General features: G+C 34.7%; 3 protein-coding genes across 3 annotated transcripts; all 3 read right to left on the reverse strand.

The window, feature by feature from the left end:
* Window positions 1-3,876: 3,876 nt before the first annotated feature.
* LOC109169191 lies at window positions 3,877-4,396 on the reverse strand. The gene is made up of 3 exons (XM_019318054.1): window positions 4,134-4,396; window positions 3,932-4,054; window positions 3,877-3,897 (listed from the first exon to the last, which is right to left on the reverse strand). The coding sequence occupies exons 1-3, from the start codon at window positions 4,332-4,334 to the stop codon at window positions 3,877-3,879; spliced, it is 345 nt and encodes a 114-aa protein (XP_019173599.1). The 5' UTR covers window positions 4,335-4,396.
* Window positions 4,397-6,835: 2,439 nt separating this feature from the next.
* LOC109169192 lies at window positions 6,836-8,311 on the reverse strand. Its single transcript, XM_019318055.1, has 2 exons — window positions 8,221-8,311; window positions 6,836-8,106 (listed from the first exon to the last, which is right to left on the reverse strand). The coding sequence occupies exons 1-2, from the start codon at window positions 8,309-8,311 to the stop codon at window positions 6,836-6,838; spliced, it is 1,362 nt and encodes a 453-aa protein (XP_019173600.1).
* A 7,847-nt stretch (window positions 8,312-16,158) lies between these two features.
* Window positions 16,159-17,634, reverse strand: LOC109169193. Its single transcript, XM_019318056.1, has 2 exons — window positions 17,544-17,634; window positions 16,159-17,429 (listed from the first exon to the last, which is right to left on the reverse strand). The coding sequence occupies exons 1-2, from the start codon at window positions 17,632-17,634 to the stop codon at window positions 16,159-16,161; spliced, it is 1,362 nt and encodes a 453-aa protein (XP_019173601.1).
* Window positions 17,635-18,188: the final 554 nt, after the last annotated feature.

Raw genomic sequence — 18,188 nt, forward strand, 5'->3', positions numbered from 1 at the left:
ATATGCATTAGACCTTTCGGCCAATTGGATAACTACACTAGTTTTATTCAAAGGTCCAAGTTTTAAAGACGCATACACAGAATATGGCATAACATTAATAGATGCTCCTAAGTCTAACATAGCTTTCTCAAGTTTAGTATCGCCTATCATACAGGGAATAGTAAACATACCTGGATCCTTGCATTTTTCAGGAAGCTTGCTTTGAATTACAGCAGAAACATTCTTACCCATTAGCACTTTATCACCCTTTTTTGGCCTTTGTTTCCTTTTTGTTGTACACAACTCCTTTAAGAACTTAGCATACCTAGGAACTTGTTTTATTGCATCAAGTAACGGGATATTCACTTCACAATTTTTGAAAGTTTCATATAACTCTTCATCTTTCGTTCCTTTTATAGGTTCTGACAAAGCTTGAGGGAACGGGGGAACTGGTTCATAATCAGAAAGATTGGGAGACTTACCTTGAGATTTTTCATTGTTGTTAGTCCCCTCTTTTTCTTGGTTCACTGATGGGGAAGCAACCGCAGGCCCTTCAATTTCCTTACCACTTCTCAACACAATTGCACTTGCATTTTCTCTTGGATTAACCACCGTTTGCGATGGTAGTTTGCCAGAACTCTGTGATTCCAACCGACTTACCGTAGTCGCTAGTTGACCCATCTGCCTTTTCAAGTTCTGAATACTAGCCTTCGTTTCTTGAATACTAGCTCTTGTTTCTTGTTGAAATTGTTGTGTTTCCTGCTGAAACTGTAAAGTGTTAGTAGCAAGGGTTTTAACAATTTCTTCTAAATTCATACCTGCGCTAGAGCTTTGGACTGGTTGTTGTTTGGAAGGAAATGGTTGTCTATACTGCTGAAAATTGGGGCGATTCTGAACAAACTGGTTTCCTTGTGAGTTCCCATAACTAAGGTTTGGGTGACCCCTCCACCCAGGATTATATTTGTTAGAAAATGGATCATACTTACCTTGAGGTTGCCCAGGAAAACCTCCAGCCATGTTAACTTGTTCAGTAGGTTCTTCTTGAAGAGTTGGGCAGGCATCAGTTTGGTGCCCAACTACCGAACAAATTCCACATGCTTTTACAGATTGCACATTGCCGACAGCTAATTGACGAACAAGAGTAGTTAAACCAGTAATTTGTTGCTCAAGAGCAGAAATATTTACCTCATTCACTTGCTTAGACGGTTGGACTATTCTATTGCCAAACTGTTGAGAATTTGCAGCCATGTTTGCAATTAGAGTTCTCGCAGCGTCCGGTGTCTTGTCAACTAAAGCACCACCGCTCGCGGCATCAATCATGCTCCTATCAGTCGGAAAAATTCCTTCATAAAAGTATTGAATGAGTAATTGATCACTGATTTGATGGTGTGGGCAGCTTGCACATAACTTTTTGAAACGCTCCCAATATTCATACAATGATTCTCCATTGTTTTGCCGTATACCACATATTTCCTTTCTAATGTTGGCCGCCCTTGAAGCTGGGAAATATTTTTCAAGGAACATTGTCTTCAAGTTGTTCCATGTGGTGATGCTCCCGGAAGGTAAATAATATAGCCAATCCTTCGCTGAATCTTTCAAAGAAAATGGGAAGGCTCTCAACTTGATTTGTTCTTCAGTAACCCCTGTGGGTTTCATACTTGAACACACCACATGGAATTCCTTCAAGTGTTTGTGAGGGTCTTCACCTGCAAGTCCATGAAAAGAAGGCAAAAGATGAATTAATCCAGATTTCAGTTCGAATTGTACATTAGCATCCAGAGCGGGAAAGGTGATGCATAAAGGTTGCTGATCCAAATTTGGAGCTCCAAGCTCTTTTAAGGTCCGATTTTGAGCCATGGGTTCCTCTTCTAAATCAGAGTTGGCAGAATCGGTAGCCAGATCACTAAACTCTAATTTCCTCAAAGCTTGTTTCCTCCACCTGCGTACAGTTCTTTCAATTTCTGGATTGTATGGCAAGACTTCTTTGTTAGCAGATCGAGTTATAGGCATAAACCGTTAAAGATAGTGTAGCAATTATGTAAAAGTAACGAAAGAAAAGAAAATTATATTTTTCACTAGTACAGAAACAGTCATTCGCGTCCAAAGTAAAGCCTCATTCGCGTCCAAAGTAGCTGGGACGCAGATGTCGGGGACGCGAATTGTATATACAATTCGCGTCCGAAGCTACTTTGGACGCGAAAAATGATTAATCGCGTCCAAAGTTGAAGAACTTTGGACGCGATTTATCCGATCTGGACTGTTGACTACTTACTTTTCGCGTCCAAAGTTGGTCAACTTTGGACGCGAAATGTCAGTAAATCGCGTCCAAAGTTCTTCGACTTTGGACGCGATTTATCATTTTGTTTTAATAAAATGATAATTCGCGTCCAAAGTTGAAGAACTTTGGACGCGAATTATTGGTTTTTTATTTTATTTTATTTTAATTTATTAATAAATCCAGTTTTTTTCCTGTACAAAAAAGTATATTTTTCATCCTGTACATGCAGTCACAACCACTACCACTTCAAAGCTTTCAACTAAAGTTCAATACATCATTAATTTGCCAACACTTTAACACTAAATAATTAAACTACACTACTTCAACACATGTGTAATAAGCTAGATAAGTACACTACTTCAACTAAGTTCAATACATCATCAATCCGCCAACACTTTAACACTAAATAATAAGCTAGATAAGTACAGTACTACTTCAACACATATGTAATAAGCTAGATAAGTACCAACAATACATCATTACAATTCAACTAACTAATATAACTAAATCACACTTCAAAAATTTATATACATTCTTGAGTAAAATATTTAGACCAAATCTCACGAACCTCATCAATTTGTGCTTCTGAATAAGGCTTTCTATTAAAGAATAATTCCTACAAAAATTTAAAATAATCAAATAATTAGTTTTAACATTCTAAAGTGTAATTTAAAACTATTTACTTTTAATAAATTTTACATACCATATCCAAATCATCAGAATCCCAACATTGAGTGCATATTTCATACATGAATCTCATCACATAATACCCGCACTCCACACCACCCGGTTGTTGAGGACACTAGAAAATATGTTTATATATTAATATTTTAAACAATAAAAATATTAACATGAAATATGAAAGATATATATACCTCAATGTGAACCCAATCAACGTTGTTTTTAGATCTTCTCCCTCCTAAAGTTTCAACCGATCGAAATGCCCTATAATATACAATCGTAAATAATTTATAAACAATAATGGTTAATAATAATTCTCAAAATATAATATATATAAATATATATATGTGTGTGTACTTACACATTCAATATGGCCTTAATCTCAAACTCGCGATCACTTGTTGCAATGGAGTCTAATACATAGACTTTTCTTAATGGAACAGAAATAACTAGAAGCATCCAATGATTTCTAAGGCATTTAAATGAATATGTTAAGTGTTATTCACAAATAATGCAATTAAGTTAAACAAATAATTAAAAATATAAATATAGTTTTCTTACTTTTCATGGTATGGAGCTAAAATGAAGTGTCGATTCGTCTGTTCAACCATGGCATTCACAAGATATTTTGAGACCTTATCAATATCCGCACGTACAGAGTCAGCACAAATAGTCCTTGGACAGAGGAATCCAATTGTATGAACTCCAATTTTGGAGCACAACCGACTAAGACATCTACAACATATATATAGATAATTAATAAAAATGAACGACTAATTAAAGACAAGTTTTTAAATATAAAAACATTATAAAAAATACTTACATTATAAATATTTGTAATATGGTCACATCAAGCCATCGCATCGTCAACAAGTCTTTAATATCTTGAAACAACACGTGAATGAAATCCACATCTTGATGATGGAAGATTGCCTCATCTAGATCCACATTAATGTAATCTAAATCGAAAGGCAGGTTCTTAATAAGTCTGACCAATTTCTTAGATTCATCTCCCAATTGCTGCAGTGTATCATCATCAACAAGAAGTGGTCGTAATTGGACAGCAGATTGATCACCACTTTCAAAATTCATCATTCGGGTTTGTTTTGGATTTTCCTATGAATCAAAAGTAAAGACATAATAACAAGTAGATCGAATATCAAATATTCAAAATATTAAAGATATTCAATATTACCTTAACTTTGTTGACTTGATCAATAGAATGACAACTGCTCCGAGTTGGTGTGCCAACTTTTGGACTTGCTTGTACATTCTTCATCAAATATTCCAGTTGGGATTGCATCAAATCAAACTTGGGCTGCATATCTTCCATTGTTTCTTTTCTAATCTTTTCAGCCACTTTGTCATATATTCTCTTCTCTATGATCTTCTCCATATCACTAACTGAAACAAGCCCAGCTGAATTTCCACGACTTATGCTCTCCGGTTTACCAAACACATCCCTAATATTGGAGTACACTCCAACACCTCTCACATAGCCACCGTACTCATTGGTGCCAAGAGTTGTTGTCAATACATCATTTTGCCTTTTTGGTTGGAATGAGCCTTGACTTATCTCTTCACACTTCTCAACCTATATTTCAACACAAAAAAAAAAGATTTAAAATTTAAATGTTAGCTAGTAATCTCGTCAATAATATATATATTTAAAGTATTTGTATTACTTACAATTTTATCCAACACTCCCTTCGTTTTTTCATTGGGAATGTAATAACTTCCATCTTCAGATTTTTTAGATCGCGCTCGAACCCAATCCAAACTACGATCAGTAGAAGATATGTTCGAGGTAATAGCCGCACAAGAAGATTGTGAAGACAATGGGTCGCATATCAACCACTCAGACTGCTTTCCAGCATAGCCCGTAGACCCTAAATAGTGAGGATGCACATTTCGCGCTTGCAACTCCCTATACTTTTGACTGTTGGCCTGCTTACACAAAAGTTATTACTTAATAATATGTTCATAATAACCATGTTACATGATTATTAAGGAATTAAATTATGTACTGTACCTTGGCAGCTTCAGTTTCATGCGTGGTTACAAATTGCTCCCATTTTTTCTCATCCATGAACTTATATAACTCACAGGGAGAGCTATATTTTTCGTTCTGTTTGTTGATGAAGTCACGGACCAATCTTGTTTTGAAATCTTTCCAACGTAGCCGTGCATGGACCAAAATATGACTTCTTCTCGACTCAGGGATATTAAACTCTTTCTGAAAATCAACAATAAAATAACAAATAATTAGGCCTTTATTGTCATTAACATATATGAACTAATGAATGCAAAACTAAAATGAAATAATGATTAATATATAAATTAAATTATTGACTATTACCTTAAGTTCATCCCAGACTGCATCTTTAACCGCAGTTGGAACAAGACGCCAGTGCGGAATGTTTATGTCTATGTGAATACGAACCATAAGGCCAAGGTAATTTGAGTACTTCCTTGCATTTTGCCCAAGAGGCCTATTCTTCTCATCAAACTCAATTGCCTTAGACTCATCCTCTGGTCTCTTCTTTGTCATTTTACTGCAAGTTGTAGCTCCTCTTGCTTTACGCACTTTGCTCTCTGTTCCCTTTGAAGATTCCTCCACCACCGGATCTGTGTGATCGTCAGCCATGTATATATATACCTGCACATGCATAAGATAAATATGTTATAAAGAACATCTTATAAAATATAACCATGTTAAAAAATAATAATAACATTACATTATAGAAATTATACTGTCGGATGATCAATCCACAACCCTTCTTCATGATCAGTACACATGTAATTAGTATCAATGTTATCTTCACATAAAGTCACATGTTGAATACCAATAGAAAATGGTGGGGTTTCATCAAATTGGTCATATTCCTCTTCATCAACAACATCACCAACACCAACAATACTTCTTTTGCCTTGTAAGACAATTGACCACTTACTATCAATAGGATCAGAAACATAGAAGACTTGTTTAGCTTGAGATGCAAGTATAAACGGTTCATCATGATATCCTAGCCGACCAAAATCAACTAAGGTAAAACCCAAATCATCTACAAAGACACCCCGCCTGTTATCAACCCAAGAACATCGGAATAGAGAAATCCTAAACACCTTATAATCAAGTTCCCAGATTTCATCAATGACTCCATAGTATGACATAGTAGCATCTACCGGGTTAGTATCTTTAGCACTTGAATACTCTCTTGATTGTGCTACTAATGTCACTCCACTATTTTGCACTATACTTTTTTGATCTTGACATTTTGTGTAAAACGTATACCCATTAATATCATATCCCTCATAAGTGCTCACAACAAATCTAGGGCCATACGATAACCATCTAATGGTTTCAGTGATATTATTTGGCACTTGAGATAATATGCCTCTAATAGCAATAGGTAACATATGTTGCATTAGCACATGGCAATCATGTGATTTCATACCAACCAATTTAAGGTCCTTCATTGAAACAAGCTTTTTAATGTTAGATGAATAGCCAGAAGGAACCTTGACACCATTTAGACAGCTACAAAAACTTGTTTTTTCCTTTTTAGACAGAGTATAACAAGCTGGAGGTAAGTATGCCCTCTTTCCAGATTCCTGTGCTGCAAATTGAGTCCTTATCCCCAATTCTACCATATCTTTTCTAGCTTTAATACCATCTTTCGTCTTACCTTGAATATTCAACAATGTCCCGATAATGCTATCACAAATATTTTTCTCCACATGCATTACATCAAGACAATGTCGAACAGATAAGTGCTCCCAATATGGTAAATCCCATAATATAGACCTCTTTTTCCAAATACCCTTTTGACTTGTTTTTGAAGTTTTTCCCCACACATTATCAATGTTTTTCACTCGATCATAAACAACATCCCCTCATAATGGTAAGCGAGCAACTCCAGTCTCAGATTTTCCATTGAAAGCTTTTTTCCTCTTTCGATAAGGATGGTCAATAGGTAAAAAGGTTCGATGACTCATGAACACATTTTTCCTACTGTTGTTCAACCAAAGATCAACCGTTTCATCTTCACAAACAGGGCATGCCTTAGCCCCTTTAGTAGTATACCCTGACAAGTTACCATATGCTGGGAAGTCATTGATTGTGCAGAACAGCATGGCTCGTAAAGTGAAGTTGGTTTGACTATGAGCATCAAATACTGTCACACCTACATTCCACAACATCTTTAAATCTTCAATAAGCGGTGCCAAGTACACATCTATGTCGTTTCCTGGTTGTTTAGGACCAGATATTAGCAATGATAACATGATGTACTTGCGCTTCATACACAACCACGGAGGAAGATTGTAAACTGTTAAGAGAACTGGCCAAGTGCTATGGCGACTGCTCATGTTACCATGAGGGTTCATTCCATCCGTGCATAGTCCAAGCCTAAGATTTCGATTTTCAGCACCGAAATCAGGAAACTTCTTATTAATGTTCTTCCACTGAGGAGAATCGGCAGGATGTCTCAACTTTCCATCTTCTTTTCTCCCACTAGCATGCCATTGCAAATTCTTCGCATCCTTTGCATTTGCAAACAAACGTTTGAATCTTGGAATCACCGGTAGATACCACAACAACTTCGCTGGAGGACCTTTCTTCTGCTCACATGCATCATCGAGCCCTTTTCGTTTATAACGCGATGCTCCACACTTTGGACACACATGCAAGTCTTTGTTTTGATTCCAATACAAAATACAGTCGTTTGGACATGCATGGATCCTTTCAATCTCCATACTCAACGGACATAACATTTTCTTTGCCTCATAAGTTGAACTAGGAAGTTCATTCTCATTTGGAAGCATGCCCTTTAAAAGCTCTAATAACTCCGTGAAACTCTTATCACTCCACCTATGTTTTGCTTTTACGGTATACAATTTAAGCACTGCTGATAACTTTGTAAATTTACTACATCCAGAAAACAAAGGTTTTCCAGAACTCTCAAAAAAACTTTCAAACTCTTGAGGCATTTGATTCAAATCCCCTTGCATATCCCGCATCAATTCATTTAGCCGATCATTGTCTCCATCATTTCTAACATTATCTTCATTACTTTGATCTTTCTCTTGATTTTTTCTACATTCTCTTTGATTTGTACTGTTACTAGTAAGGACAGTTTCACCATGCCATATCCACCGGTCATATCCTATCTTAAAACCACGACATATCAAATGTTCCTTAATTTGTTCAGAACTACGAAACTTTTATAGATTTCTACAATCATAACAAGGACACACTATATAATTTTCACCAATTTTACTTGCATATTCCTCGGCAATTTTAACAAACTCTTGAACCCCATGAACATATTCAAGTGTATTGCGTTTTTTATACATCCAACTCCGATCCATATCTCCTATATATTGTCACACAACATTTAAGAAATGATAAATGAGTTAGTTTCTTAAGTTATAACTTAAAGGTTCAAATTAAAGCTTTAACTAAATTTATCAACAATACCTAACATATACAATAATACACAACGAATTTGTCAACAATGTCTAACTTATACAATAATACACAACAAATTTGTATATACAATAAACAAATAATACAATAATTAATGATTTACGAATACATCAAATGCAATATATGTAGTTAATTTTCTTCCACCAATGCTACAATAACCTTTGATCCACAACTACTAAAATAACTATTAATATTTTAACCAAGTAACAACATTATCCAAATTAAAACATTTATAAAATTATACGGTAAAGGTGCAATCTCTATAAACAAATAATACAAATAACACAACAAATTTGTATATACAACAATAACAAATAATACACAATAAACAACAATAACAAATAATACACAATAAACAACAATAACAAATATACAATAATACACAATAAACAACAATAACAAATAACAAACAAAAAAAAAATTAAAATAATTAATTATTTTCGAAAAAGAAAAAAAAAAATTAAACAAACTCACCGTACCTCTGCCGGGGTTCGTAGCAGCGACGGTGGTGGCGGGGGATGTTGCAGCGGCGACCGGCGTCCGGCGTTCGTAGCAGCGGCGGTGGTGGCGTGCGAGGTAGCAGCGGCGACCGGCGGTGGTTGGCGTGGTAGCAGCAGCGGGCGGAGACCGGCGGGGCTTGGCGTGCGAGGAGCAGCGACGACCGGCGGGTGTGAGGTCTGAACGGCGGACGGTGAACGGCGGATGATGAACGGTGACCGAATTGAAGGACGGAGGAAGGAGACGGCGGCGAGAGAGGTCTGATTTTGGGGGGTTAGGGCGGAGAGCGGGCTGAAATGCTGAATTGAATTTGGGGGAAATTTAATTCGCGTCCAAAGTTGCCAATTTTGGACGCGAATTATATCCGCATTAAGTCATTCGCGTCCAAAGTTGGCAACTTTGGACGCGAACTTTGGTCTCATTAAATTATTCGCGTCCAAAGTTCGAAACTTTGGACGTGATTTATTTAAAATATATATATATATATATATATATATATATATATATATATATATATATATATATATATATATATATATATATAGTGGCAATTTAATTACAAAATTGCCACCGCACTACACATTCGGCGTCCAAAGTTGTAACTTTGGACGCGATTTATACGATCTTATTGATATTTTTTGTACTAGTGTTTGATGATTTTTTTGGGACAAATTAACGAGAAAAACAAACAAACAAACAAATAAATAAATAAACAAACACAAAATAAGGTAGAAAATCTCCCCGGCAACGGCGCCAAAATTTGGCGAGCTGTCGTAGGCTCCCAAATTAAAACCTTACAAACGTAGTAGCGGGAGTAAGGATCGATCCCACGAGGAGTAACTAGTTTAACTTTTGTGCTCAAGGAAATAATGGGGGGTTTGGAATATATCGAGAATAAATATTAAATAAAAGAGAAATTAAATAAACGAGAAATTTAATCGAACGAATAAACAGTGAAAATAATATATCGAAAACACTTATAATAAGAAACCTTGGTCAGTAAAGATCCACCACCGGAGTTTAACACTGATCATTGATTTATAAAGTAATTAATATGCAGTTGAATATTTATCGTGAAATTATTTCATTTCCGTTTTCCCTTAGTTGTAGGTAACTAAAGCACACGTGGTTTAATTACCCCTAACTACTAAATAACCTAAGACAAGCGCTATAGATTTAATTTAATAGCAGCAATAGGAACTAGGAAAACCGACAAACTAAATAACACAAGCAAAAGCGGTTGCATTTAATTTAGGAAAATATTCTACCCGAGTCCAATTATCACTAAGCCGTCAATAATTAACCCAGTTGCTACTGAATATTAGAGTAATTTGTAGCACAACATTATCTAATATAGCAAATAATTATATCAAATAAATAACTAGTAGGCCTCCCTAGCAATTAAATGACACAATTATTTCAAATAACTTAGAAGAATATTTAATACTCAAATGCATAAAAAATATATAATAAAAATAAATAAATAACCTTACAGCGTAATGAACTCCGGGGCTTCAATTCACTAAACCAAACAAGAAATTAGCCGCGAATGGACATTGATAACAACCTTAAAGAATATTCGAGAGGGGAAGAATGAACGATCAACTAGAAAATCCTTCCACTATTTATACACTTCCTAAATTAATTTCTACCGCTCAATTCCTATTGTTTCTCGCCGCACGACTCCGTCGACCAAAGTTGCGCCGCATTTGCCGCACGCCCTGAAGAAGAAATCAAACAATATTATTACTTTGTTTCTTTATCTTTAGGATAGGAAATGGATTAGCTAATAATATATTATATATATATTTAGTATATAGCACGTAGCATATATATATATATATTGATATATTAATTATTATATATATATATATATATATATATATATATATATATATATATATATTTAGTACAATATTTAGTTCATTAATTGTTAAACTCCAAAAAGAACAAATTATTAAATAATATTAAATAATTAATGCAAAATTATTATAAAGATGTACCTAAAATATGAGTGTAAAATATGCCCGTCACGAACGTTACATGCAACACGTCAAACTTGCTTAGAATAATTTAAGATTTAAGCTCGAGAAGTTTGAATCACATGCATACGTGAAAACACACTAAACCCGAAAGATTAAGATTAACTGTGAATAGTAAAAGGGTTAGTCGGATAAGATAAATAGACAGAGCAAATTATGTAAGTGCGGTATGTAAATGAGAGAGGCAATTTATAGTGGTTCGGAAGTGGCGTAATCTTCCTAGTCCACTTTACTCCATTCACTTCTAGGAGTAATTCACTATTTTCCTCACACAGTTACAATAGTGAATAAGCGCTACACAAGCACTTCTTCCGGATGTCTTGCACACAGCTACACCCAACTCCGAGTGTTTCGCACACAGCTACACTCAACTCCGAGTATTTTGCACACAGCTATACTCAACGCCAACTAAGTGTCTTGTACACAGCTACACTTAGCAAATACGAGTGTTTTGCACACAGCTACACTCACTAGAGTATTTTGCACACAGCTATACTCTTTTTACAATTACAAATACAAGGGTAATTGTATCTCTCTCCAACTAGTTTTGAGACTATTCAGACTAAGTCTCTAATGAATATTTGAGCACTTGCACTTTTCGAATTTTGCACTTTGTTTATCCATGTGTATTGCACCTCTATCTCATTTCTATCTTCAAGTCTTCATGGCTTTTTATAGATAATCAAATATATCCGTTGGAGTGGATAATTTGATATTTGAAATTTGAATCTTCATAGCCTGATATTGTTGACAATAGTAGATCTTCAATTTTGATTTGATTGTCAACTTGCCAGACAAAATAATATTTTATCTCAACTTGATTTTCTAGTTGTTTCTTAAAATATTATTTTTGTTGTCAATTTGAATATCCAACGAATCTTTGAAATAAATTCTTCTGATGGAATTTATTTCTAGGATAAGTTTTTATATTCATGTCTTCATAAATATTTTTCCGTTCTGATCAATATCTTCAGGCAATTTTGGATTCTTGTGGCATGTGGGCTGATTTAAAATAAATTCCTTCGAATTTATCCATTTTCAGAACATCTTGCTTTTTTGCCACATTGTGCTCCTTTGACTTAGGCACTTCTTGCTTGTTTGACTTGAACATTGTGTTCTGATTTGGTCACATTGTGCTTGTTCACATTGTGAACCTTAAGAACATTGTGCTTGTACGCATCGTGCTCCTTTAAGAACACTTGTAAAAAACAAATCCTTAGGGGGAATTGATCTCGGGTATGATCGTTTTAAGTAAGGACTTCTACCATTTTGCCATTAAGTTCATCCGATTATTTCTTGTAACGCCATTCCTTTATGCTTTTTTCTCGGATGAATACTCGTAGGACAAAAATTAATTTCCCAAATTAATTTTGTTCTTCATATGGTAGATTTCCTTTGACTGATATTCTGATTTATGATGCTTGTACTAAAATACCTAAAAACTAAGGGGATCTAAAGTACATTTGGCTCATCAAAACATACAAAAATATTCCTATAACTTGTGCTAACATTGCTTGAGTGCGAACAAAAGCAAATTTTCATGCGAGTGTATAATACTTGAACTGTCATCACTACTACAGAATTGACATACAACGTCGGGTATTTAACGTCGGCTATATACATAGCCGACGTTAAAAACATTTAAATTTTTTTTTAAAATAATTAGATTTATAACGTCGGCTATTTAGTAATAGCCGACGTTATAAATATAAAATAATAATATAAAATAAATATATAACTTACGACGTCGGCTATTAATACAGCCGACGCCGTAAGTTTTATTATTTAAAAAAAAAAATTAATTATATATAACGTCGGCTATAATGAAATAGCCGACGTTATATACTAAAAAAAAAAAGAAATAAAAAGTATACGACGTCGGCTAACTATTTAGCCGACGTCGTATACTTTTTAATTTTTTTTTCTTTTTTACTTTATAACGTCGGTTATATGAAATAACCGACGTTTTAAAGTTTTAAATAAAACGGATGAAACTTACAGATCTGAGAATATCGTCGCATCTTCATTCCATTTCAGCTCCGCCGATCCCCTCCGCCTCCGCATCAATCGTCTTCCCACCGCCTCCGCCGCCGCTGCCGACGACGCTGCAACTCCCCGATGCCGTCTCGCCGATGTCCTCCACCGGCCTCGCTGCATCGTCCACAACATCACCGACGCTCTCCTTCCACGCCGCCGCCGCTTCACGCCCTCCTTCCATGCCGCCGCCGCTTCACGTCCTCCTTCCCGGCCCAGCTGTGTTGTCCAGACCGGCCCTCCCCTCCGCCGCCGCCGCCAGCCATCGACGGAGCCGGTATGTTTTTTTTTTTTTAATTATTATTAATTAATTTCGAATTTTATTAAATTTATTTGCAATTTAGGGTTTTTTTGTGTATATTTGTATGTTTTATTGATTAATTTCGAATTTTATTAAATTTATTTGCAATTTAGGGTTTGTTTGTATATATTTGTATGTTTTATTGATTAATTTCGAATTTTATTAAATTTATTTGCAATTTAGGGTTTGTAAGTATATATATGTATGTTTTATTGATTAATTTCGAATTTTATTAAATTTATTTGCAATTTTATTAAATTTATGCCTCTCATTAGTATATAGTATAAATATAGATAGATAGATAATATAAACTCATGTTTATTATTTGTGTTGTATATATGTATACTTGTTGTCCTATATACTTGAGTCAATATAAGTTTTAAACATCTTTTGGTTTGATTGTTCACGATATTCGTACTCTTTTACATTTTTTTTGAAACGTTTGTTGTCGTTTTGTTAAGCGTTTTGCAAATCATGTGGCTCATTTTTTAGCTAGAAATGCTAGTAGTGTGTTGGGTTCTCGATTTTGGTGTGATATCGGTCCCCTTCTTTTATTTTTCAAACTCTTTGTAATGACGTTATGAATTTATAAAGTGTGTGGTTTTCTTCTCAAAAAAAATAAGTTTTAAGCAACGGTAAAATGTTATATATATTTGTATTTGGACAGAATAAATACTTTTCTTTTTCAATGTAGCAAATGATATCTTAACCTTTTTTTTTATTAATATCTTTAACAGAATTAAATGAACCAAATGCTTTAATTAATAAATTTTTTTATTTTATATATATTTTGAATACTTGAATTGGTGAGAGATCAGATCACAAATTGGGAAGTTGCAATTAACTTAGGAACCAAATGCCCCTCATTTCGCGCTTGCAACTCCCTATACTTTTGACTGTTGGCCTGCTTACACAAAAGTTATTACTTAATAATATGTTCATAATAACCATGTTACATGATTATTAAGGAATTAAATTATGTACTGTACCTTGGCAGCTTCAGTTTCATGCGTGGTTACAAATTGCTCCCATTTTTTCTCATCCATGAACTTATATAACTCACAGGGAGAGCTATATTTTTCGTTCTGTTTGTTGATGAAGTCACGGACCAATCTTGTTTTGAAATCTTTCCAACGTAGCCGTGCATGGACCAAAATATGACTTCTTCTCGACTCAGGGATATTAAACTCTTTCTGAAAATCAACAATAAAATAACAAATAATTAGGCCTTTATTGTCATTAACATATATGAACTAATGAACGCAAAACTAAAATGAAATAATGATTAATATATAAATTAAATTATTGACTATTACCTTAAGTTCATCCCAGACTGCATCTTTAACCGCAGTTGGAACAAGACGCCAGTGCGGAATGTTTATGTCTATGTGAATACGAACCATAAGGCCAAGGTAATTTGAGTACTTCCTTGCATTTTGCCCAAGAGGCCTATTCTTCTCATCAAACTCAATTGCCTTAGACTCATCCTCTGGTCTCTTCTTTGTCATTTTACTGCAAGTTGTAGCTCCTCTTGCTTTACGCACTTTGCTCTCTGTTCCCTTTGAAGATTCCTCCACCACCGGATCTGTGTGATCGTCAGCCATGTATATATATACCTGCACATGCATAAGATAAATATGTTATAAAGAACATCTTATAAAATATAACCATGTTAAAAAATAATAATAACATTACATTATAGAAATTATACTGTCGGATGATCAATCCACAACCCTTCTTCATGATCAGTACGCATGTAATTAGTATCAATGTTATCTTCACATAAAGTCACATGTTGAATACCAATAGAAAATGGTGGGGTTTCATCAAATTGGTCATATTCCTCTTCATCAACAACATCACCAACACCAACAATACTTCTTTTGCCTTGTAAGACAATTGACCACTTACTATCAATAGGATCAGAAACATAGAAGACTTGTTTAGCTTGAGATGCAAGTATAAACGGTTCATCATGATATCCTAGCCGACCAAAATCAACTAAGGTAAAACCCAAATCATCTACAAAGACACCCCGCCTGTTATCAACCTAAGAACATCGGAATAGAGAAATCCTAAACACCTTATAATCAAGTTCCCAGATTTCATCAATGACTCCATAGTATGACATAGTAGCATCTACCGGGTTAGTATCTTTAGCACTTGAATACTCTCTTGATTGTGCTACTAATGTCACTCCACTATTTTGCACTATACTTTTTTGATCTTGACATTTTGTGTAAAACGTATACCCATTAATATCATATCCCTCATAAGTGCTCACAACAAATCTAGGGCCATACGATAACCATCTAATGGTTTCAGTGATATTATTTGGCACTTGAGATAATATGCCTCTAATAGCAATAGGTAACATATGTTGCATTAGCACATGGCAATCATGTGATTTCATACCAACCAATTTAAGGTCCTTCATTGAAACAAGCTTTTTAATGTTAGATGAATAGCCAGAAGGAACCTTGACACCATTTAGACAGCTACAAAAACTTGTTTTTTCCTTTTTAGACAGAGTATAACAAGCTGGAGGTAAGTATGCCCTCTTTCCAGATTCCTGTGCTGCAAATTGAGTCCTTATCCCCAATTCTACCATATCTTTTCTAGCTTTAATACCATCTTTCGTCTTACCTTGAATATTCAACAATGTCCCGATAATGCTATCACAAATATTTTTCTCCACATGCATTACATCAAGACAATGTCGAACAGATAAGTGCTCCCAATATGGTAAATCCCATAATATAGACCTCTTTTTCCAAATACCCTTTTGACTTGTTTTTGAAGTTTTTCCCCACACATTATCAATGTTTTTCACTCGATCATAAACAACATCCCCTCATAATGGTAAGCGAGCAACTCCAGTCTCAGATTTTCCATTGAAAGCTTTTTTCCTCTTTCGATAAGGATGGTCAATAGGTAAAAAGGTTCGATGACTCATGAACACATTTTTCCTACTGTTGTTCAACCAAAGATCAACCGTTTCATCTTCACAAACAGGGCATGCCTTAGCCCCTTTAGTAGTATACCCTGACAAGTTACCATATGCTGGGAAGTCATTGATTGTGCAGAACAGCATGGCTCGTAAAGTGAAGTTGGTTTGACTATGAGCATCAAATACTGTCACACCTACATTCCACAACATCTTTAAATCTTCAATAAGCGGTGCCAAGTACACATCTATGTCGTTTCCTGGTTGTTTAGGACCAGATATTAGCAATGATAACATGATGTACTTGCGCTTCATACACAACCACGGAGGAAGATTGTAAACTGTTAAGAGAACTGGCCAAGTGCTATGGCGACTGCTCATGTTACCATGAGGGTTCATTCCATCCGTGCATAGTCCAAGCCTAAGATTTCGATTTTCAGCACCGAAATCAGGAAACTTCTTATTAATGTTCTTCCACTGAGGAGAATCGGCAGGATGTCTCAACTTTCCATCTTCTTTTCTCCCACTAGCATGCCATTGCAAATTCTTCGCATCCTTTGCATTTGCAAACAAACGTTTGAATCTTGGAATCACCGGTAGATACCACAACAACTTCGCTGGAGGACCTTTCTTCTGCTCACATGCATCATCGAGCCCTTTTCGTTTATAACGCGATGCTCCACACTTTGGACACACATGCAAGTCTTTGTTTTGATTCCAATACAAAATACAGTCGTTTGGACATGCATGGATCCTTTCAATCTCCATACTCAACGGACATAACATTTTCTTTGCCTCATAAGTTGAACTAGGAAGTTCATTCTCATTTGGAAGCATGCCCTTTAAAAGCTCTAATAACTCCGTGAAACTCTTATCACTCCACCTATGTTTTGCTTTTACGGTATACAATTTAAGCACTGCTGATAACTTTGTAAATTTACTACATCCAGAAAACAAAGGTTTTCCAGAACTCTCAAAAAAACTTTCAAACTCTTGAGGCATTTGATTCAAATCCCCTTGCATATCCCGCATCAATTCATTTAGCCGATCATTGTCTCCATCATTTCTAACATTATCTTCATTACTTTGATCTTTCTCTTGATTTTTTCTACATTCTCTTTGATTTGTACTGTTACTAGTAAGGACAGTTTCACCATGCCATATCCACCGGTCATATCCTATCTTAAAACCACGACATATCAAATGTTCCTTAATTTGTTCAGAACTACGAAACTTTTATAGATTTCTACAATCATAACAAGGACACACTATATAATTTTCACCAATTTTACTTGCATATTCCTCGGCAATTTTAACAAACTCTTGAACCCCATGAACATATTCAAGTGTATTGCGTTTTTTATACATCCAACTCCGATCCATATCTCCTATATATTGTCACACAACATTTAAGAAATGATAAATGAGTTAGTTTCTTAAGTTATAACTTAAAGGTTCAAATTAAAGCTTTAACTAAATTTATCAACAATACCTAACATATACAATAATACACAACGAATTTGTCAACAATGTCTAACTTATACAATAATACACAACAAATTTGTATATACAATAAACAAATAATACAATAATTAATGATTTACGAATACATCAAATGCAATATATGTAGTTAATTTTCTTCCACCAATGCTACAATAACCTTTGATCCACAACTACTAAAATAACTATTAATATTTTAACCAAGTAACAACATTATCCAAATTAAAACATTTATAAAATTATACGGTAAAGGTGCAATCTCTATAAACAAATAATACAAATAACACAACAAATTTGTATATACAACAATAACAAATAATACACAATAAACAACAATAACAAATAATACACAATAAACAACAATAACAAATATACAATAATACACAATAAACAACAATAACAAATAACAAACAAAAAAAAAATTAAAATAATTAATT

This window comes from Ipomoea nil, unplaced genomic scaffold, assembly GCF_001879475.1.
Source record: "Ipomoea nil cultivar Tokyo-kokei standard unplaced genomic scaffold, Asagao_1.1 scaffold3256, whole genome shotgun sequence".
Taxonomy (NCBI): Eukaryota; Viridiplantae; Streptophyta; class Magnoliopsida; order Solanales; family Convolvulaceae; genus Ipomoea; species Ipomoea nil.